At 42.9% G+C, this 23,754-nt stretch overlaps 1 protein-coding gene across 2 annotated transcripts in view; it reads right to left on the bottom strand.

The window, feature by feature from the left end:
• Nucleotides 1-23,688, bottom strand: part of FAM124A (family with sequence similarity 124 member A) — a 65,490-nt gene extending 41,802 nt beyond the window's left edge. The window contains exons 1-2 of one of the 2 annotated variants that reach the window (XM_073662652.1): nt 23,346-23,688; nt 5,227-5,258 (exon numbers count right to left, since the gene is read on the bottom strand). In XM_073662652.1, coding sequence (XP_073518753.1) covers nt 5,227-5,258; nt 23,346-23,623 — 310 coding nt within the window. In that variant the 5' untranslated portion in view covers nt 23,624-23,688. The remainder of the gene's footprint in view (nt 1-5,226; nt 5,259-23,345) is intronic. The other variant, XM_073662650.1, reaches the window with a different exon arrangement.
• Nucleotides 23,689-23,754: the final 66 nt, after the last annotated feature.

Genomic DNA, 23,754 nt, shown 5'->3' on the forward strand with positions numbered 1-23,754 from the left:
ACCGCTCTATTTAGCCATAGTGGTTTCCTCCTATTTCTAGCATGTTTATTTCCATAGGGTATATATTGTGCACAGGTCCTATTCAGGATGCTAATAAATGTCTCCCATTTGCTTTGTGTAGTTTTATGTCTCAGGATATCGTCCCAGTTTATTGGACTAAGATCATCTCTCAACCGTTGGAAATTTGCCTTTCTGAAGTTTAGTGTCCTTGTAACCCCTCTACTACACATCTTATTAAAGGATACATTAAAACATATTATTTTGTGATCCCTATTACCCAAGTGACCCCCAACTCGTATATTTGATATGCAGTCTGGCCTGTTGGTTAATATTAGGTCTAGCAGTGCCCCCCTTCTTGTTGGGTCCTGAACTAGTTGTGAAAGGTAATTGTCTCTCATAGTTGTCAAAAACCTTTGCTTGAACTACAGGTTTCTGTTCCTCAATGTATTTCAGGGTAGTTGAAGTCCCCCATAATAATGACTTCTCCTTGAGTCGCTGCTTCATCTATTTGCTTTACGAGGATATTCTCCGCAGCTTCCATTATTTTTGGAGACTTATAACAAACCCCTATCAGTAATTTATTATTTTTTTCTCCCTCCCCTTATCTCCACCCACAGGGACTCTACATTTTCATTAGATTCACATATATTCTCCCGCAAGATGGGTTTTAAGGATGATTTTACATATAAACACCCCCCCCCTCGCTTGTTTGTACGGTCATTTCTGAACAGACTATAGCCCTGTAAATTAACTGCCCAGTCATGGCTCTCATCCAGCCATGTCTCAGATATCCCCACCATGTCATAATTATTTTCCAACAAAATTAATTCTAATTCCTCCATTTTGTTGGTGAGGCTTCTGGAATTAGTGCACATGCATTTTATGTATCTCTCTGTACCTCTATTCCTTCTTACTATATTGACTGTTCTAACCCCACCCCAATTTCTTTATTTGTGCCCAGGTCACTATCTGCACTATCTTCCCCACCTATAAAATGAATACCCTCCCCCCCAATCCCTAGTTTAAACACGCCTCCAACCTTCTAGCCATTTTCTCCCCCAGCACAGCTGCACCCTCCCCATTGAGGTGCAGCCCATCCCTAGCGTAGAATCTGTTGCCAACTGAGAAGTGGGCCCAGTTTTCCAGGAACCCAAACGCCTCCTTCCTACACCAGTTCCTGAGCCACTTATTTATCTCCCTAATCTCCCATTGCCTCTCTGGCGTGGCACGTGGTACAGGTAGTATTTCAGAGAATACCACCTTGGAGGTCCTTGCTTTAAGCTTGCAGCCTAATTCCCTGAAATCATCTTTAAGGACCTTCCACCTATCTCTAACTTTGTCATTTGTGCCAATGTGCACCATGACCGCTGGGTCCCCACCAGCCCCTCCCAGTATCTGTCAACCCGATCAGCGATGTGCCGGACTCGAGCGCCAGGTAGGCAGCACACTGTTCGACAATCCCTGTCTTTGTGACAGATTGCCCTATCTGTTCCCCTAATAATTGAGTCCCCCACTACCAGCACCTGCCTGGCCTGCCCTGTTCTCCTATTTCCCCCCTTACTGGAGCTGACACTCCTCCGGCTTTCAGAGGACATGCCTTGCTGCAGCAGTGCTACCCATGTACCAACACGCCCCTCATCTGCCAACTTTTCAATCTTATTGGGGTGTGCCAGATCAGGACTAGTGCAATATATCATTATGGATATCATCAGCCTCTTTACCAGAGCCCAACTCCTAATGTCATATTGGTCCATAGGTCTCACAATGGGAAGAATCAATCTTAGTAAAGACCCGCATATATGTCTACAAGTGACCACCAATAATATTCGGATCAGGATAGACATAGAACTTGTTTTAGTAGAAGTCATGACTTATATACATGACTACCGTGGCCGGCATCCCAATCAAGAGCATAATCCTGATCTACTAAAATATAATTCCATTGTATAATACGGTTATCAGGATTAATCCTCTAGCAGCTGTAGTGTTCCCATGATAATCTCCCTTCGGACTGAGAGGCACAACAAAGAACTGTAAGCCAAAGCTTAAAGGGATTGTCCAGCAGGTCAAAATGTTTAACAATGGCTCAGGATGAGTTAAAAATACTTAGATGAAGCAATAACCACCATCCAAACATTCTTCGCTCCAAGTTCTCACCGTTTCTTGTTCCTGGAAACACATTAAATGCCAATCACTAGCTACAGTGAGGACCCACTTCAGTTAGTGATGGGCTGAGTGACATTGTTTTGGGGTTTTAAGAAGGAAGCAGGAAGTAATAACTGTGGGGGACCCAGTCAGTGTCAGAATGAGCGCAGTGAAGGATGTTATAGGTAAGTTTCGGTAAGTATTCCGTTTTTTTAACTTATTCTAAGTGATTGGTAAAAACGAAAAAACTTCCAGGCACAAGATCTTTTACGAATAGTTTGCTTTAAGGGGCGCTTCATTTATGGTATGTAATGCATGCTTGTGAATACACAGCTTCTAAAATTAATTATCCAGATGTGTAAATTCGTTAGGCCAGGAGAAATACACTATTATGTTTATGTTGACTTTTGAATTTGTGTTTTTCTTTGGCTGCTCAAGAAGGACAGTGACTCAGGGTAATAGAACAATAATGTTTACTAATATGCTAATTACATATTGAACCAGGCCAGCCAGCTTGTTGACTGACAAAACAGGAGGACAAACTGAGCAAATTGATTAAAAGCTCAAACAATGAGACATGAGCCCTGCACCTTCCATCTGACCTGTGAATGATGACCTGAGCCACAGATGAAAATATAAAAAGGGATTTTTATCGTGCTGCAGAGAGAATCAGAGAGACTTTTCAGGACAGCAGCTTGGTAGCATGGCTCCATCCAGAGGGACACAGATTTGGATTCTACAGGATGCCAGCCTAAGGGAACACGGCCCTGGCTGGAAGGATACAGATCTGCTCCATTGACCATCACTGACCCTATGGAGACGTTTAGGGAAACCAGGATTGTGACCCTCTGGTCACCTGGTCCCATGGATATGTTCAGAGAAGCCAGGGTGGGACCCTCGTGACTCCTGGCCTTGTACCTCAATAGACTGTCAGCTTCCTAAGCTTGCTGCTACCTCCTCTCTGTGGGTGTCCACCCAAAGCGGGGTGCCACTGGTTGAGGTAGTTGGCCCTGGAAGTCCCAAAGTCGCAGCCACTCTATTCCCGGCGGGCCTGTGGAAGGGTGAGACTGCAATTTTGCACCATCTGGGTATTTTCTGGGACTGTTCTATATGTTTGGTGGTTCAATAAAGTATTGCCACACTGTTTTACCCTCATCCTGTGTTGTATTATGCCCACGGAAGACCCCGTGTCTTCACAATGCTCATACACAAAAGTGCGCTCACGATACCGATTGGAGGATGTTTGATGTTCTCCAAATTTTACTAATAAGGCCAGAGCAATATACAGAGCCCCTACACTGCAGCTGGAAGTTTGGCATGTTTAGCGTAACGCTTGTAAACGTCACTTCTCACGGACAAGCCGTGAGGCATGGAAGTCAAGGAGTCCGTGGTCAAATGCCCGGAGAGTACTTCAGAGACAAAGGGATAAGACAAACAAATAGTCAAAGGTAAAGTCCGAGGTCAGAAAACGAAGGTCAGACTATGGCAAAGGTAAAAGGGGCAATACGAGCGAATAGCCAAAGAGGCAAAGTCCGAGGAAAGGCAACGAAGATCAAAATAACAGAACACAGAGCTAAAAGCACACACACCACCAAACAAGGCTACGACTGGCAATGTTCTGACCACTGCCAGCCAACTAAATAGCCTGGCAATCATTCTGAAAGGGTGACACTTGGAGGAAACCCCACAGGCCCGGCCTGATTGAACTGATAGTCAATCCTATAACAATACTGATAGCCCAGCACTCCCCTATATACTATAGGGTGGCTAAGCTGTCACTCACAATACTGACAGCCCAGCAAGCCCCTGCATACTATAGGGCAGCTGAGCTGTCACTCACAATACTGACAGCCTGGCACGCCCCCGGTATCTATAGGGCGGTTGAGCTGTCACTTACTGCGTCCCTAGGACACAGTGAGTGGCGAGATCGTGACATTTAGTATAACATGACCTGATGGTTCTACTTCTTTTCAATCAAAAATATAGAAGATATACAAATAAAGAGACCAACGTTTGAGGCAAATCCATTGTAAGATAAAAGGAAGCTGTAACATATTGCTGCAAATAAGATCATGAATAAAAGCATTACAAGAAAAGCAAGAAAATAAGAAAAGTCTAAGATTAATGGGGTTTTACTTAAATGTGTTCCTTATGTAGATTTCGCCATCCTTATGGGTGACACATTTCTAGGAATTATTAAGTGAAAACAGCACAAACTGCTTTACTACTTATACTAAATAGGGATTATGAGGCATCATCTACAGTGTAACATTATGGAACTATCAGCTTTCCCATGACGTTCTTTAAACTGATGCTTCAGGATTATCCATGCAGGGGTGATCACACAACCAGGAGCGATAAGGGCAATTTTATGAGTGTGGCTACAGTTCTCCGTGTTGTGACTTTAAAGAAGCACTCCTCCTCCCATCAAAATGGGTATCCTCTTAATATATTACAACCATCATATTATATAGCACTGTGCACTTACAATTGCTCATTTTGCCTTTCTACCCAGATAATTCTTCCTTTTTCCATTAGGTCTATGACATCACGTGATTAAAAACAGATTAGCTGAATCCTTCTAAGCTCTATGTTAAAACAGGAATTCTGTTTTCCCTGTATGAGTCACCAGTCCCTGCAAAAGTCCCTGGCAGGGGGGAGAAGGGAGCAGCTGGGTCAGGAGTTGAAGAGGGGAATGATAAATGCAGGGACAAGAGACCTCCTGTTTCTACATAGAGCAGAGAAAAGAGAAGAATTAACTGGGTAGAAAGACAAAATGAGCAGTTGTAAGTACACAGTGCTATATAATATGATGATTGCAGTATATTAACACAGATTGGTCAATCTCATATATGACCTTCCACTATACCAGAAGGTGGATGTACACAAACAATCAAGAGCTTATGTACTGTATGTATTACAGATCTGGGTGGCCTGAATTTAATGTATAGGAAAACCCCAAAAGTCCAATGATTCATATTGTTTCCCAGTCCTATTTCCAAATATTTTGTTAATTATGTCTGTTTCATCTTAGAACCACTATATAGATGGAGATTCCGGAGAATGTGCGATTATACTTACTACTTGTAGAGGACATGCGGCTGTAGTCTGACCTGCAAAGTAAAGATAGAACATGGTCAGAATACTCTAGGCTCATTGGGGCTCACACATACAAAATGTCAGTGGAGAGAAATGTCATAAATCTGTGTTTTCATGTGGCAGCCGGTATAAGTGCAATATGTATATCTGTGGATCTCACCTGGAGCAGGGCGTGCACTGGGTATTGTCATCTAACATTGTACCTGACATTGAACCCTGACTTCAGTGAATATCAAGAATATTCACTATTTGCATGTTGAACAGAGACATAGAATAGTGGCATTTTAACAGGCATGCACAGTTAGACTGTATTCACACGTTATTTTTTTTCCTTGTATGCCAACAAACTACCATTTTTAATCAACGTGCTGATTCTGTTTTTGCTCTGTGTCCGTTTTTACCATCCGAGTGTCATCCGTTTTTAACTTTGTATGAGAAAAAAACTAATGAAAGTTTCCCAAGATTTTCTAGGCAACCGGTGAGTAAAAAACAGACAGGACACAGATACAGCATGAATGGCATCTGCTTTTTTCCCGCAGACCCATTCACTTGAATGGGTGACGTTAATCTCAAAATTAGATAAAAAATGTCTCTGGTTTTGAATATGTACACAAAAATCAGATGAATGAATGGGGCTTTAAGATGACCGTACATAAAGTAGCTGATCTGCAACGTAGGAGACAATCACGCAGCAAGTGAAGAGGTGAAGCACATGGTAAATGGCACGCAGGTGCAATGGATCAGCCGCACAGGTAGCCTCATCTTAGCAATACCGTAGTTCAGAAATTGGCAGAAAAAGGGGATGAAGGGAAAAAAATCTGTTCTGGGTGGCAAAACTCGAACTATAATGAGGACTAGGTTTGATTTTGGCTATGGTGTCCCCTCTGTGATTCAATAGCCACATTACAGAAATTATTTTTACAGGTTCTAAGGTCTAGGTGAAAAGCAGAGATCTTCTGAAAGTTTGATTAGTGGCGAATAAATTTGTGTGAATCTTAATACTGGAAAGCTTGTGATTGCTTGGAAATTGGAAAATATACATGGGGAAGAGGAGAGAAAGAGAACCCTGCTGACCATAAGAGCTTACACTCTACAGAAGACAGAGAGAGAGTGGACCCTGCTGGCCATAGGAGCTTACACTCTACTCTACAGAAGACAGAGAGAGAGTGGACCCTGCTGGCCATAAGAGCTTACACTCTACTTTACAGAAGACAGAGAGAGAGTGGACCCTGCTGGCCATAGGAGCTTACACTCTACTCTACAGAAGACAGAGAGAGAGTGGACCCTGCTGGCCATAAGAGCTTACACTCTACTTTACAGAAGATAGAGAGTGGACCCTGCTGGCCATAAGAGCTTACACTCTACTCTACAGAAGATAGAGATTGGACCCTGCTGGCCATAGGAGCTTACACTCTACTCTACAGAAAACAGAGAGTGGACCCTGCTGGCCATAAGAGCTTACACTTTACAGAAGAGAAAGAGGAGAAGACAGAGAAAGGGCTTACACTTTACAGAAAAAAAGAGAGGGGACCCAGCTTACATTCTACAGAAGAGGGAGAAAAAGAGGACTCTGCTGATAAGAGCTTACGCTCTACAGAAGAGAAAGTGAAAGATAACCCTGCTGACCATAAGAGCTTACACTCTACAGAAGAGAGAGAGAGAGAAATGACCCTGCTGACCATAAGAGCTTACAGTCTACAGAACAGACAAAGAGGACCCTGCTGATCATAAGAGCTTACGCTCTACAGGAAAGAGAGAGTGAAAGATAACCACGCCATCCATTAAAAGCTTCCACTCTAAAAAAGAGTGAGACTTACTCAGTGACCCTGGAGATGGAAAACGACTCTGCCATAGAAACTGTTCTCTGGTGGGAACTGCTGATCTGTGATGGCCCCAGTACTTACCACCACTGTACAAGGGATGATAATCCGTAACATGTCATAGCTGCAGGGCATTATTGAGAGGCCCACGTGGCCATACAAATGACATTAGCCCACTCTTTGATGCTTCCGCAATGTTTGAAATGGTGCAGGGATTTTTTAAATGTTTTTTTGAACTGCGAATCAAATCTCAAAATGTTTGAATTTGCATGAAACTGCGAATATCAGGAAATTCAACTCGAACTCGATCCTCCATGGATTTATCAGCTCATCAACATGCTTAGTCATAACAATTGAGCTTTACGAGAAGTCATTTGACCTCCCTGGACTGTTTAGTGATACATATACACTTGTAGATTATGCATTGGTTAGAATGAAACCTATCACAAAGTAATGTAGGGTGGTAAAGCTGTATGACTGTGCCACCCAAAAAGTCATTATCACTAACCCCTTTTCAAAACCATAAAACATTACCAGTCACAAAAGGTGGTGTAGAAATCTCTCTCCGTACGCATAGCAGCTCTACATAGACAATATTTAGCTTTGTTCTTGAAACCGACTGGTAAGCCTTAATATATTCAGAGCAAGACTCGCAGCGCGATAATCCCGGTTTTGTACTTCTTAGTGATGACTGTACTTCACTTGGGTGGAATGTAACTTTGGTGAATGTACTTCACTCTCAATAGATGTCTGTTGGCACATCGGTTTTAGGTTTACAATATGGACAATGGCTTGTGAAGAGACTTTTAGAGCCGTCGTCATCTCTAGTTGAATTGTATAACATGTGTTAAAGCCGTCATTTCTCAGGACAATGGCAGCCGCTACCTTTACTGTAGCACTTCACGTTTCAATAGTTCCAGATACTTTTATACATGCAAAACAAAAAATATTGTGCAATGCACTTGAAAATTGAACTAAAGCTGAAGGAACCTTGATGTTAAACTGCGATGGTCTCCTACGGTGCTTCACGTCAATCATGCTTCCAATACAGCACTGCAGCTTAGAAGTGGGATATCACCAATAATGTATAGGAAACTTGCTAATAATTGGCATACTGTATAGAAATCTAATTTGGCCACACTTGGATATTACTGATTTGTAGCAGATTTTAGGTGCAGATTCTGCTCTTAAAATTTGTAGCTCATTACAGTCCAGTGCTCGTGAATTGGGTTTCCAAACCGTAATCACACACGTCAGAAGAAAACATCAATGGAAAATCATGACATCAGAGACCTATCCATAGCAGAATTCACATACATCATATACAATATAAGCAGGTTTTGTTGGAAATTTGTACCAAATTTGCAGTGTATTATTAACCATGCGGGAACTTACCCTTCTATATAAAAAAACATGTGATTTTTTTTTAAGTGATTACAGACAAACCAGAAACCAGAAGGCTGCAGACTTGTGAATCCTCACATCGCTAGAGCTGCGAGTATTGTCTGGTGCCGGAACGGAAGGCGAGTGACTGCAAATATGCGATTTGTATATATGCGGTCATATGCCAACTAGACGTGCACGGCCTTAATGTCACGGGAATACTGCGACAGAGAGGGGCCAGAAGACCGTGTTGTCTGGTTTCACTAACTCCTGCACTGGTTAGAAGTACGTCATCATCTTATTAAACAGTGCTGGTTTTGTCCTTGCTAGCAGTTCAAGGGTTAATTTGTTCAGCTGAAGCTGGAGCTTTTCTACCTGTTTTACTCAGCTGTTTAGTATTTGACCCTCCCCTTTATATATGCTCTCCTCTGGCACTTAGGGATTGCCAGTGTTAGTTCTTACTGCCTGGATCTGGAGTTGGTGGTGTAGTCCTTGGTAGGAGCTGGCATTTCGGAGATTTGTCTGAAGATTGTTGATTGGAGTTTTGTCTGTGTGCACATCCTCATCCTCTCCTATTTGGTTTCTCCTTCCTTTATCTCCCCTGTGTCCCACTCTGTTGTTTGGTGTGTTTGAATTTTTATGGTTGGCATTTTCATGTATCCCTGTCCATCTTCCCTTGTTTGTCTAGTTAGTGTTATCCTATAAACTTCAGCATCCCACTACCCTGGGTGGGAGGGGACAGATAAGGGTTGATATAGGAGCATAGCTAGGCACGTGAACCCGGCGTCTCCACCTTCAGGAGTAATCCGAGAGGACAGGGATAGACTAGGGAGCCCCTAGTTCTAGGGACCTCGTTAGAGCCCATAGTCCCAAGACCATTGTGACACTTGATAAATGCAAGTTTATTGAGCCAGGCCAGACACCGTCTAGTAGGATGGGGCTGGAAGAATGCTAATCACATGATCACCCGCTCCCGGCACAGGAGAATGCACACAGTGCACAGTAAGCAAGATGTGAGTATTCACAAGTCTGCAGTCACATGGAATGACTGCAGATTTGTTGACTAGTGCCGAACAACTGCATCAATGACGGTATATACAGGTGCATCTCACTAAATTAGAATATCATCAAAAAGTTAATTTATTTCAGTTCTTCAATACAAAGAGTGAAACTCATATATTATATAGAGTCATTACAAACAGAGTGATCTATTTAAAGTGTTTATTTCTGTTAATGTTGATGATTATGGCTTACAGCCAATGAAAACACAAAAGTCATTATCTCAGTAAATTAAAATAATTAACAAAAAACACCTGAAAAGGCTTCCTAAGCGTTTAAAAACGTCCCTAAAGTCTGTTTCAGTAGGCTCCACAATCATGGGGAAGACATAATTTTGTGAGCTGCACCTGTACATTTGATAAACCTCCCTGTCATCCCCAATACATTTGCTCCCACCCTTACAAGGGCAATACTCAAGTGTAGGACTGCTACTAATGTTATTCAGTACCCTAAATAGCTTCCCTATCTCTTAATAGGACTTGAAGGTTTATTCGTATCCTACTATGAATCAAAAGCTATATTTTAATACTTCTCTCCTTGCTACATACACATCCTTGTAACCTGACATAATATCACGTGATGCCGGACATTTTACATCATAATGGATTTAACAGGTGTTTTTTTCCCCCCAAACATCGTTTAGTTTTCTGATTTATTAGTGATGTGGGCTCCGCCACACCATGACATGTTATATCAACATAGCCCATTGTTTATTAGATACATACGTTGTGTAGTGTCAAGTAACAAAAATCTACACATACAAGTAAAATGATATTTTTACTGTCCGAACCAAGAGAAGAAGAAAAAAACCTGTCGTCTGAGACAATAAGCAGCTCCCTCCATTTCTGAGCGGCATGAGATCACTGGCTAGTGGATAATAAATCTACCATGTGTTTTCCTAGAAGCTCTATGCGCTGCGCCCAGAGATGTAAACTAATTGGCTTATTTGTTCTTCTTTGGCGCTGGTCTTAGAGAATTCCCTCATTATTCGGACACTATTTTGGTCCGGTAATCTGCCTTCAGGTTTCACCGGCTGAAGACATGTGGCAGCTTGTGACTATTTTCTAATGAAAGCGGACTAAGGGGCTTCGCATTTTAATGAGGCATTGTTGCCAAATAATGGCTAGATTAAAAATGGCCGGCCAGAAGAGATGAATGAAGTAGTGTCCGAAGCAAACAGCGACAAACTTATTGTGTCAAAAACAAGACATAAAAATTCTGAACTTATGTCTATCAGATATTGGTGTAAACCAGCGGGAAAGCATGTAACCTCTTATTCAAGGTGATACATTTCTCATATGTTACAGACTCTAGTCTGCTGCAGTAGCCAAATGTTACAGTCCATCCATACAAGCATATTGCATCTTGCAAGAGAGAGTCCTTTATGTCCACTTCTCCATTAATTAGCACCAGATGGCTGGAAGGTCAATGCTCAGTAATGGTTTAAAATAACAAACGTTTAGAACAAAGAGCAGATCTGCACTGCGTGAAATTAAGGAAGATCATCTGCTGGCTGGAAAAGTCGCTCGGGAGTGAAATAATATTGCGCACGGCATACAGCCTCGGAAATTGTCATCTGGAAACTAGTTATCCAATTAGTGTGCAAATCAGAAAGTTAAAGAAGTAAATCGTACATCTTTTTCCGTTATGATGTCATGTGTACAGAAAAGAGATTCCAACAAATCAGGGAGAAATGCTGACAAATTATTTAAAGGAAACTTGCTACCAGCACAGGACAGCTCTTAAAGCTGGCCATACACAAGATAGCTGTCGGATGAATGCCCGTTCGATCAACAGCAACTGCTCCCAACTTTCCCCATGCACTTGAACACTCAGCTCAGCTGAGCACTCCTGTTTTTAGTAGACAGAGAAGAAAGTTATCTTGAAAACAAAAGAATTTAAACTTTTTCAAAACTTCATTTAAATGTCAGCTGTACCACAGATGACATTGGGGGAGAGTTGGGAGGTCCTTTTACATAGTCCTACTGAAATTTGCCCTGATTTAATTTTCGCCAAAGTTCTGGAGAAGTTACACAAATCTTTTGCTCCTTTTTGTTTTTAGTTTCTGCCAGCCCCTCAACTTTCCAAAAAGTAGGAGGAACTTACCCTAAGGCTATGTGCACACGATCCTTTCTGGCAGCGCTTTGAACGCAGCATACTTTATGCTACGTCCAAATCGCTGCACGCAGGTGAATCTGCAAGTGTTCATTGAACCATGCGGATTCACCGCATCCTATACTTTGCACTGATAGAATTTCTAGTGTCTCTACAAGAGAAATTGGCATGCTGCGGTCTGTGAAGACGCGCCGCATGTCCATCTCCGCGGGTGATCCGCATTAGCACAGAGACGCATAGTGGACATGGGATTTCTTTAAATCCCACCCACTATGTTCCAACATCTGGCCGCTGCGGATTGCACGCAGCGCAGCTGAGCTGCGTCCAATCCGCAGCCATTCTTGACCGTGTGCACATACCCTAAAGGTGCATGACTGAGGACACCCAACAAGTTCATCATAATTTACACCCCAAAAGTGGCATAAATTATGATAGAAATGTACTTCTATCTCCAAATTCATAAGGAGCCGGTCATGACAAATCAGGGTCTTAATGTTTACAGTACCTTAGGATTCCCACCTATAAGAAACCCTATGGCATGTTTGTGCCATCTGAATAATGTCTCCAAATTGGCACTCAGGGGCCAAGCTACTAGGTTCATTTTTGTCATTTTGAGAGAATGAGAATATATTTTGCAGCACCCTAAGAAACAGTTTATGACATGCAGTCCTATTATTATGATTGAAATGTCAGAAAACAAGAGGGAGCCCTTGTAGACCTCACTGTAAGTCAATCATGTTCAGTTGGGTATGGCAGAGGCTACCACACATATGAGAACACTGCCTAGGAATCCATAACAAGGTCTTAACAACTGGATCCCCTGTGCTTCTGCTGAACAGGACTTAGATAATTATGGAATACTATGGTGACAGTCTTGTGGTTGCAATACTGGAGTTAAAATGTAGCTGCTTACAGACATCTAAAATGAGCTGTATTAAATTAAAAAGACCCATGTGAACACAGACTGAGCCAACATTTTTGCCAAATAGGGCCTTTGTCAAGGTATATTTGTGCAGGAAGTGGTCGGAGGGCCCTGAGCAGTGAGGGTCTAGTCGCAAGGACCCTGCGACCACTTCTTGCACTGATATACCTTGATAAAGGCCCTTTGTGGCAGCAACATTGGCCGAGTCTGTGTTCACGTTGGTCTCTTTAATTTAATACAGCTACTGTCTTCATTTGCAATCATCTGAGCGAAATTTTTCCTATCTATTTGAAGACTACGTCTTATTTCTGAGCACCTATTAAACACAGTCAGAGCGAACCTATTTATCCTCTAAAATGAGCTATGATTATGAATGGTGACAGGCTCCCTTTTTTCGAGGGTCTACAATGTGATATAAAGGAACATGTATGTACTCGAAAACACTATAGGTTAAAATTTAGTTTGAAACGTTTCCGGAACTGATCTGGAACTGATGTCGATAGTAGAGGGGAAGTTGGTATGTTACACGCTTTTATTTACCAGGATGTATGTATATTGTATGCTTATGCATGATCTCTAGTATCGGACGTACATAAACATACGTATATAACCAAAAACCAATATGCAAATACCTACGTTCTATAAGACTCAGGATTGATTTGTGATTTTCTACAAGTATAATCCATGCTCAGTTATCAATGAAAGATGTAAAATATATAGAATATGGTGGAAGTTCTTTATAACTGAAACTTCAGAACTATCAGTGATATTACCTAGAAGACTGTATCTGAATAGTTGTCCTTTGGTTGCTCTGGCAGCATATTCTCTGGCCACTGCAGTGCCCTGGGATGCTTCCGCTCCGCTCTGAATCTAAACACTGTCCTCACCATAGACAAATAGCAGAGACAGCTCTTTTTGAAGAAAGCAGAATAAACACTTCTAGTTAAAGGGGTCGTCCAGCCCTAACGGAAATTTTGGCAAGCGCTGCAGTTTATACACACTGTTCAGATTCAGCTCCACTTGCCAGTTTAAGTGGTCTTCACGTGACCCCAACTCATCTTTTTCTTCAATGTCTGTGTAAAAAATAACACATAAGCCAACATTGGATCCGTGTGCTTTCCATTTTCCACATGGACAACCAATCATTTTGGTTACGTGCAGAGACCACCATTTGGATCTCACAATCTATGGATCGGATATCTATAGATCGGATCTATTATAGTAATGACACTCGGCTCAGTGAAACTCGAATGAGAGATTCGTATAAAAAGTTGCAGAGAAGACAGAGAACTTAGTTTCTCCATTGTCCATTTTCCATTGTCTTTGTCCACGTAAATTGGACTGCACTCGGATGTTATCCGAGTGCAGTCCGCTGCTTTACATGCACCCATATGGGTACCCTTGTATGGGTATGTATCATCTGATCATCGGATGCACTCGCAGCATGTTGCGATTTTTTTCTCAAGTCAATTCGGCATGATTGAGGATGGTTCTCATCTAAATCGAGTAGATCTACATTATTTTTTTGTGGATTTTTGTACATGAGATTTGATGTCTGAATTTTAACCCTTGAATTTTCTATGAAATAAATTTTTCTGCACACCGTAAAGCTGGAATTTTGCCTTGTTTGCTATCTACTACATCTTAACTACATGTTTCCTTGCTCTGGAGTGTTGGAGTTCCTTTTGAGGGTGAGCTGGACTCTTTCTATATATTAATGAGAAAAAACCGCAGATCTGCACCATCCCCTAGGTATACCATTAACCCAAGTGTTATCTGATAAAACATGTGAGCGAGCCCTCAAGAAGGTCTAGTGGGGAGCATTCAGCATGCTGTGGTTAGTATCTACCAACAGTGGTCCAAGGAAGGATGGCCAGTGACAAATTGATAAATAGTTATTTCTGGCTATACAGAAAGGTGTCGGAAAACGTGATATTGCAGGTTGATATACGCGGGGCTGCAGCCACAGACCAGTTAGTATCAATGCTGACCGCTGCCCACCGCCAAATGACCCTACAATGATCACATGAGCATCAGAACTGGATCATGGAGAAATGGAAGAATCACACATTTATTGTGTGGTTGACCAAGGTAGGGTGTGTCACTTACCAGAGAAAGAAATGGCACCAGGATGCAATGGAAGATGGCACTAGCATAGGAAGAAGTAAAGCCGAGTCAGTGTCATGCTCTGGGCAATGCTCTGCTGGTAATTATGTGAATGTTTCATGTACCACCTTACCTAATCATTGACAGAAACTAAGTATAAATTGTTCAAGAATAGTTTGGGGAAAATGACAAAGAGATTAAGGTGTTGCATGTCCTCCAAATTCCCCAAATCACAATCCTATCGAGCATGTTGGGATGTGCTGTAAAAAAATGTGTGATCCATGAGGCCGCACATCGCAAGACTTTAAAGAGAACCCGTCAGGTGGGATAACGCTGTTAACCTTAAGGGGCAGCACGGTGGCTCAGTGGTTAGCACTGCAGCGCTTGGGTCCTGGGTTCAAATCCCACCAATGACAACATCTGCCAGGAGTTTGAATGTTCTCCCCACGTTTGGCTTCTCCAGTTTCCTCCCACACTCCAAAGACATACTGATAGGGAATCTAGATTGTGTGTCCCAATGGGGACAGTGCCGATAAGGTCTGTAAAGCGCTGTGGAATTAATGGCGCTGTATAAGTGAGTAAAATAAATTAATAAACCCGCGGATATGGGATTAATGTGCAGGTTACTAGAGTTAGGAAATTCCTGGCTGCAGTACTTAAAGTGCAGCACCCGGGAGAAAATTGATGTTACTCCTCACTTTGTGAGTGGAAACATGCGCTCACTGCTTGTGGCTGATATTGTCAGACTTGTTCTATAACATCTGCCCTGAGGGATAACACATTATCACTCTTTACAACCCCCCTGATGGGAATCTCCAAACACTGTCATCACCGGCCAGGGTGGTCCTGCTTCCCTCCATACCTACTGACTAGTTCATTAACGGCTGTGATAGAAAAAGAATGCGCCAGTGTTTATCCTGACTGTGTACCCGGAGTGTTCTATGTCTGATGGCCGCCTGTGATTGGACGCTGGCAGGACGGGCTATCAATCACGGGGCTTTGTGGCCCCTTACCAGTCATTATGTGCAATAAATAAACAATCCACTAAGTAGTATTTATAGGCTGTGGCGCTGTCTCTGCACTAGATAACGGAGATGTATGTCACAGGGTAGTAATAAAATCCTGCACCCTCCAGGCTGTACACAAAACACCATGCAAGCATTCATACAGTCATCGCTGTAGACTCCCTTTACAAGGCTGTTTTAGGGGAGTTGGATAAGTGGGCTGTAAATGCTTTTACAGTTCCCTCATAGCCAAAAATACGATCCGATGTATATGATGACCAAAACGTTACATGTTAAAGGTTTCATAAAGTCTTTTGCTGGTGACAATATACAAAACGTTATAATCTAGGAGCCTCGCTGACAAAAGAAGTATGGTCCAAGCAGGCCTGGACTGGCCCACAGGAGAACAGGGGAATCCTCCGGTGGGCCCCTATGCAAAAGACTGGGCCACTAACTACCCTCTTATATGAGGAATACAATATACTTGAATCACTATGTACAGACAAAGGCATCTTATCCATGTAGCAATTTACCCAGTCCATTGTTATATAAATTTGTGATTAAGGATAATGTCACATTTGCATGTAGCTGAAAAGTGGGGCCCTGGATTTGGTTACTTGTGGGCCCTTGATGTCCCAGTCCGACACTGGGTCCAAGTCATGCCAGAATATGACGCTGGCAGGATGTTTGGGGAGGTCATTGGCAGTCTTATTACCCATGTTTCTTTGTTGTCAAGCTATATGTGGCATGGAAGAGGCCCAAAGTGCTGTCCAATGGACTAGATACATCAGAGATGTCTCTGACCAGCAGCCATAGGGGTGAGGGACAAAAGAACTGTACTCTATACTATATTTATGATTTATTTTGCTTGGTTATATAGCGCCAATATATTCAGCAGCGCTATGGAAATTGATCACTTAGAGAGAACATGGAAAATGCTTCTAATATTTTAATAGTATTTTTTGTTTATTGAATCATTTTACATCTTTTGGAGCAAACTCGTCATAAGCGTTTGATAACTGACAAATCCTTATTCCATTTTTCCTTAAATATACTCTATTTGATATAGGAGTTGATTTGATTACAGTGACCTTTTGTGGCATGAAAGGGATTGTTCTGGGATTTTGGCCTTAAGGTCGGAAATGTTCCAATATAAGGTATATATAAATATTGACTACATATAGTTGGTATGTAGTCAATCAGTAGTTGTTAAACGGCCCGGATCGGCTTGGGGGTGTGGTGGGGTGCAACCTACTGGCATCTCGGTCAGTGGTTTTGGAAATTAAATTCAGGGTCATAAAAGTTTATGTACTGGCCTCAGTGACATTTCTATGTACAACACGTGACCACTGAGGCAACAGCTGTCAAGTAAAAGATGGATGTGACGTCGTTGCTGCGGGACAAGTGACGATCACTGGAGAGGTGGTGCTGGAGTGGAGAAAGGATGGCAGAGGTAAGTAATGACACATTATTTTAGAACAATTCCTGCTGCTAGGCAACTACTGAAAACCCGTTAAGTTCCTTAAAGGGTTCCTTAAAGAGGGCCTGTCGCATGCCATAAATTTGTATTTATGTTCTTCTGAATCTGTTCCTGCGCCTCTCCATTCCTGAGATATGGCCCTCTCTTCCCGGTATATACAGTAAATCTAATCTTTATAACCAAGTAGGCGTGGTCGTCAACTCTTCACCAAGTTGGATAAAAAGACTAGATTTATACATAGGGAAGAGGGGGCCATATCTCATCAGGTGCAGAGACGAAAAACAAACAATGGCAGATTCAAGAGGAAAGCGGGATTAAAATCAGGTAAAAAAAAAAACATTTTTATGGCAATTGAAAAGTTTTTGTTAACCTCAAAAATCTAAATGAACAAACTAATAAATATAACATACAAGAGAATAAAATAACATGAATTGCTATATAAGAAAACATACGTTGGGTAAAAAGTGTATGCACCCCTTTAGCGATCAATGGAATTTTTTAGGTTAGGATTCCCAAGGACGACCAGAAGAAGAAGCATTAACACTCAATGCTCCTAATGCCCACAAAGTGTAATATGTACTAAACTGAGCAGCAAACGTCACACCTTCATTACATGTACAGCCACCAGGGAAAGTCAGCACTGAGCTGAATGCTTTGGCTCCTGTGAGCGGCGCTAATTCCCTGTGGTTTCCCTAGTGATTCTGCGTGCTACAGGTGGAGAGGGATTAACATTGCTGACTTCTATTAATCCGGAAGAATACATCACTCCTCATAAACAATACAAGAGAGCTGTGATATAAATAATGCATCATCAACCGTCCACCCCAGAGGCTGACATCAGGACGGGGTGCTCGATCCTGGCACTTAGCTCCCTTTCTGCCACCACAAAAAGATCTCACAGGCGAATACAGTGCCACATTCTTTACTGCTGGCACATGGGGGCTTCAGCGGGCGGGACATGTCTCCGAGCATGACCAGACGGTACTGATGACACAAATATTAATGACTTCAATGGTGGCAGATAAGCAGCAATGAAGCCAACCAAAAAGCCAGCAGATCGGCAGATCACAGATTTTAGGAGCAGCTGGCAGAGCTGTGACATGTAACTGGCGCAGCAGGCATTGTACGATTTACACAGAAGACTACGCAGAATATATACTGTATCTTATATAGAGAGCGCGTGCACACGGAAATAAAGTATCTGTATACAAAGCACCATATAAAAGCTCTATGCAGGAGCACTTCTACATGTTATAAGGGTGGAGCTGATGGTATTGATAATAATGTAATAATATATACATCTATATCCAGCCTAATTACTATCACACTACTAGACAATAAATATATCACCTACAGTCATGAGAAAAACAGTTTGAAAAATCAAGTCATTAATAAAGAAAAATCTGGTCCTTAGAAGGTCTTCAACTTAGGTAAATGTAAGCTCAGATGAACAACAACACATAATAAATTACACCGGGTCGTTATTTATTTACCAAAAACTAGGCCTACATGTAGAAACAGCATAAGAAAAATTAAGTACACCCCATAAATCTATAGTTTGTAGAAACATCTTTAGCGGCAACTATTTTCTGTATTTTTCAGCAGAGCGGTGTTTAAATTTGGAGCCAAAATCGCTGATTGGTCACTGCCGGCGGCCTTGACCAATCAGCAGAGCGGTGTTTAAATTTGGCGCCAACCTCGCTGATTGGTCACGGCCGCCGGAAGGCCGCGACCAATCAGCAGAGCGTTGTTTAAATCTTACGCCAATCTCGCTGATTGGTCACTGCTGGCGGCCGCGACCAATCAGCAGAGCAGTGTTTAAATTTGGCGTCAATCTCGCTGATTGGTCGCGTCCGGCGGCTGCGACCAATCAGCGTCGTATTAGTGAGGAGCGGGGAGTGGCGCTGCTTGTGCGGGTACTTCCGCTGCGAGCAGCTGGGAGATGAGCGGCTGCTCGCAGCAGAAGCATCCCGACCGGCGGCGCCGCTCCCCGGTCCTCCGTTCACACTTGTCGTCGGGAGATCAGCGGTCCTAGCCGCTGATCTCCCGACGTTAGCCGCATGGAGGTCAGCGGCGCCGCAGGTCGGGGTACTTCTGCTGCTTGCGCCGCTCATCTCCCGGCTGCATCGCCGCTGACCTCCGTCCGGCAGATGAGCCGCTAACGGCCATCTTTTTTCTGAAATCCCGCGTCGCTGATTGGCCGCGGCCGGACCAATGAGCGATGCGGGATTTCCTGGACAGACAGCGGCCGGACCAATGAGCGACCCGGGATTTCCTGGACAGACAGACAGACAGAAAGACAGATAGAAAGACAGACAGACGGGATAAGACAATTATATATATAGATACACTCTACATAGCTTATCCTTACTATATATATATTAATTACTATCCATATATCTACAGTATCCATCCATCACTTTGATATACTCTACATTGCTTTTCCTTCCCAGTGAGACCACACAGATAAATGTCAGAGGAAGCTTTTATAAACATTCCTGATGTTTGTGTAACCACTGACAGCATCAATAGCAAGAAATGTAACAAACGTCCTTTACACAAAACAAGGAGGTGTCCTGTACATGAGAGGCTTATATATGGGGGCACTGCGGTGGTGAGATGCTCCCCTTTCTGCTGACCACCAATTCAGGACAATAAAGGGTGGTTTAGGCAGAAACATGGCTGCTACCTGTAATGATGACATCAAAACTCCCAACTTTGAAAGATAAGAAAAAGGGACATATACCGATATGTACAGTAATTTTAGTTTTATGCTTAGCCAGTACCATAACCTCACAAAGTCCTTTATATGTGCCACGCAAACAAGGGGAGAACATAGAAACTCCTTGCAGATGCTGCAGTATGATGCCTCCCACATACTACAATGCCACTACAGCATCCCACATAGTAATATGCCCTCTACAGTCCCACCCAAACACTATGATGTCCTTACAGCCCGTCCACACACACTAGGATGCCCTCAGTATGATGCCCTCTATAGCCCCCCACACACTATAAAAGCAACAGGCAACCACACACAGTATAATTCTACCTACAGTCCCACTCACACAAAGTATGATGCCCCACCATGTAATGATGTCCCCAGCGTTGATACCACTCGGTATGGTGCCCGCAGTATCACTCCCCCCACACACAAGCCTCTCACTTGCCTGTGAGTCCTGCTTCACTGCTTAGCTGTCTTTGGTACCAGTCACGTGACAAAAAGATCCTTGCAGGTCTCTACCAAGACTGATCAAGGAGTAGGAATCTGATAACTCTTTGATCCGCCATTGTACGGTGGCTCAGTGATTAGCACTGTAGCCTTGAAGCGCTGGGGTCCTGGATTCAAATCCCACTAAGGACAACATCTGCAAGGAGTTTGTATGTTCTCACCATATTTGTGTGGGTTTCCTCCGGGTTCTCTGGTTTCCTACCACACTCCAAAGACATACTGATAGGGAATCTAGATTGTGAGCCCCAATGGGGACAGCGATGATGTCTGTACAGTGCTGTGGAATTAATGGCGCTGTATAACCACAGCATATTAAATAAATAATATTCAGCTGTAACAGAATCCTGATGACACACAGTTAAAGTAGGGCAGACCCCCCAACCTACTGGGACAGCAGGACAACTCCCTAAATCTGAAAATCTTGCACTACCTGAACCATGTGCTCTTGGCTTTGTGTTTGGTGGTCTGTGTGAGAGGGCACAGAGAAGTGCACGGTGCACCTACTTAAAGTATTAGTAATCTAGTGAAAATGCAAAAAGGGACAATAATAAATGTGTCCTGCACATGTAGCCAGGGCCGCAGCACCCTGCCTGGTCCATGTGTAATATACAAGTGCATCTCACTAAATTAGAATATCATCAAAAAGTTAATTTATTTCAGTTCTTCAATATAAAAAGTGAAACTCCTATATTATATAGAGTCATTACAGACAGAGTGATCTATTTCAAGTGTTTATCTCTGTTAATGTTGATCATTATGACTTACAGCCAATGAAAACACGGACGTCATTATCTCAGTAAATTAGAATACTTTATAACAACAGCTTGAAATATGTTTTTTAAATCCGAAATGTTGGCCTACTGAAATGTATGTTCAGCAAATGCTCTCAATACTTGGTCAGGCTCCTTTTGCATCAATGCGGCGTGGCATGGAAGAGATCAGCCTGTGGCACTGCTGAAGTGTTATGGAAGCCCAGATTGCTTTGATATGGAAAAATACAAGAGCGCAATAGGGTCTTATCCAATTAATAAATGTTACAGAAGTATTAAAAACTGCTCACCTAGTAGGGTTGTGTGGGACACAACACCTATAAAGCCTGGACTCCAAATGCTGCAGCTTCCTATGGATATGTCAGAGATAGATGCTGGGAAAGGAAGTTGTTTCTGCGCTCTTTGAAGTCACGACAAACCATTAGTACGGATAAAAATGTAAGTTTATTGTCTACGCGTTTCAGAGCCCACCGACTCCTTCCTCAGGACAACCATACATGACCTATGTATGGTTGTCCTGAGGAAGGAGTCGGTGGACTCTGAAACGCGTAGACAATAAATCTACATTTTTATCCATACTAGCAGGTTGCTTAGCTCGTCTGCATTGTTGGGTCTGGTGTCTCTCATCTTCCTCTTGACAATACCCCATAGATTCTCTATGGGGTAAAGGTCACGCAAGTTTGCTGGCCAATCAAGCACAGTGATACTTCTGTTTGTAAACCAGGTATTGGTACTTTTGGCAGTGTGGACAGGTGGCAAGTCCTGCTGGAGAATGAAATTTCCATCTCCAAAAAGCTTGTCAGCAAAGGGAAGCATGAAGTGCGCTAAAATTTCCTGGTAGATGGCTGCGCTGACTTTGGTCTTGATAAAACACAGTGGACCTACACCAGTAGATGACATGGCTCCCCAAACCATCACTGATTGTGGAAACTTCACACTAGACCTCCAGCAGCTTGGATTGTGGCCTCTCCACTCTTCCTCCAGACTCTGGGAGCTTGAGTTCCAAATGAAATGCAAAATTTACTTTCATCTGAAAACAACACCTTGAACCACTCAGCAACAGTCCAGGTCTTTTTCTCCTTGGCCCAGGTAAGATGCTTCTGGCGTTGTCTATTGGTCATGAGTGGCTTGACACAAGGAATGCGACACTTGTAGCCCATGTTCTGGATACGTCTGTGTGTGGTGGCTCTTGAAGCAATGACTCCAGTAGCAGTCCACTCCTTGTGAATATCCCCCAAATGTTTGAATGGCCTTTTCTTAACAATCCTTTCAAGGCTGCGGTTATCCCGGTTGCTTGTGCACCTTTTTCTACCACACTTTTTCCTTCCACTCAACTTTCCATTACTATGCTTGGATACAGCACTCTATGAACAGCCAGTTTCATTAGCAATGACCTTTTGTGGCTTACCCTCCTTGTGGAGTGTGTCAATGACTGCCTTCTGGACATCTGTCAAGTCAGCAGTCTTCCCCATGATTGTGGAGCCTACTGAAACAGTCTAAGCGACCTTTTAAACACTTAGGAAGCCTTTGCAGGTGTTTTTTGTTAATTATTCTAATTTACTGAGATAATGACTTTTGTGTTTTCATTGGCTGTAAGCCATAATCATCAACATTAACAGAAATAAACACTTGAAATAGATCACTCTGTAATGACTCTATATACTATATGAGTTTCACTGTTTGTATTGAAGAACTGAAATAAATTAACTTTTTGATGATATTCTAATTTAGTGAGAAGCACTTGTATATTATAGGGTGGTCCATGTGTAATATATATAATGGCCTGGTCCTGGTCCATGTGTGATATGTTATATATACACAGATGCATCTCACTAAATTAGAATATCATTAAAAAGTTAATTTATTTAAGTTCTTCAATACAAAAAGGGAAACTCCTATATTGCATTGAGTCATTACAAACAGAGTGATCTATTTACAGTGTTTATTTCTGTCAATGTTGATGATTATGGCTTACGTATATATGATAAATATACATCACGTTGCACACAGGATATATATATACACACACACACATCACGGGATGCACACCTTTGCACACAGGATACATACTGTATATATATATGTATATCTGCCCCGTACATCTGTATGTCAGCCCCATGTGCTGCACACCCTCTCCACAGATGACACCTGCCTATCACTGGGCTCCATGCCCCCACAGTGCACAGACGTGGGGGTCCCACAGCACGTACCCGCCGGTCTCCGCTCCCGAGTCCTCGCAGTCATCCTCTGCAGTCTTCTCCATGTCGGGGATCAGGGAGCCATGGCTGCTGTGCCGCTGCCGTACAGGGACCGTCTCTCCAGTGACCTCCCCGGCTGAGCCCCAAGAGTCTCTCCTGCCCGGGTCTCTCCGCCTTCCGACCTTCTCTCCTTTCTTCTCCTTCTCCAGGATGCAGCCGCCCCTCGCAACCCGCAGCCCCGCCTCCCCCATCCTTTGTATCGGCCAGTGAATGAGCTCGCCTGTCTCCATCCTCTGTCATCAGCAGCAGCTACCACTATATCCCCAGTCAGGGGGGGTTGTCGGGGCGTGACTCTCACAGAGGTGCTTGTGATGAAGTGACCCTGTGAACTGGTGAGGCTCTTGTGAGGAACTTGTGTGCT

The sequence above is a fragment of the Phyllobates terribilis genome, unplaced genomic scaffold, assembly GCF_046119375.1.
Source record: "Phyllobates terribilis strain yellow unplaced genomic scaffold, ASM4611937v1 Scaffold_2__4_contigs__length_985480577, whole genome shotgun sequence".
Lineage (NCBI taxonomy): Eukaryota > Metazoa > Chordata > Amphibia > Anura > Dendrobatidae > Phyllobates > Phyllobates terribilis.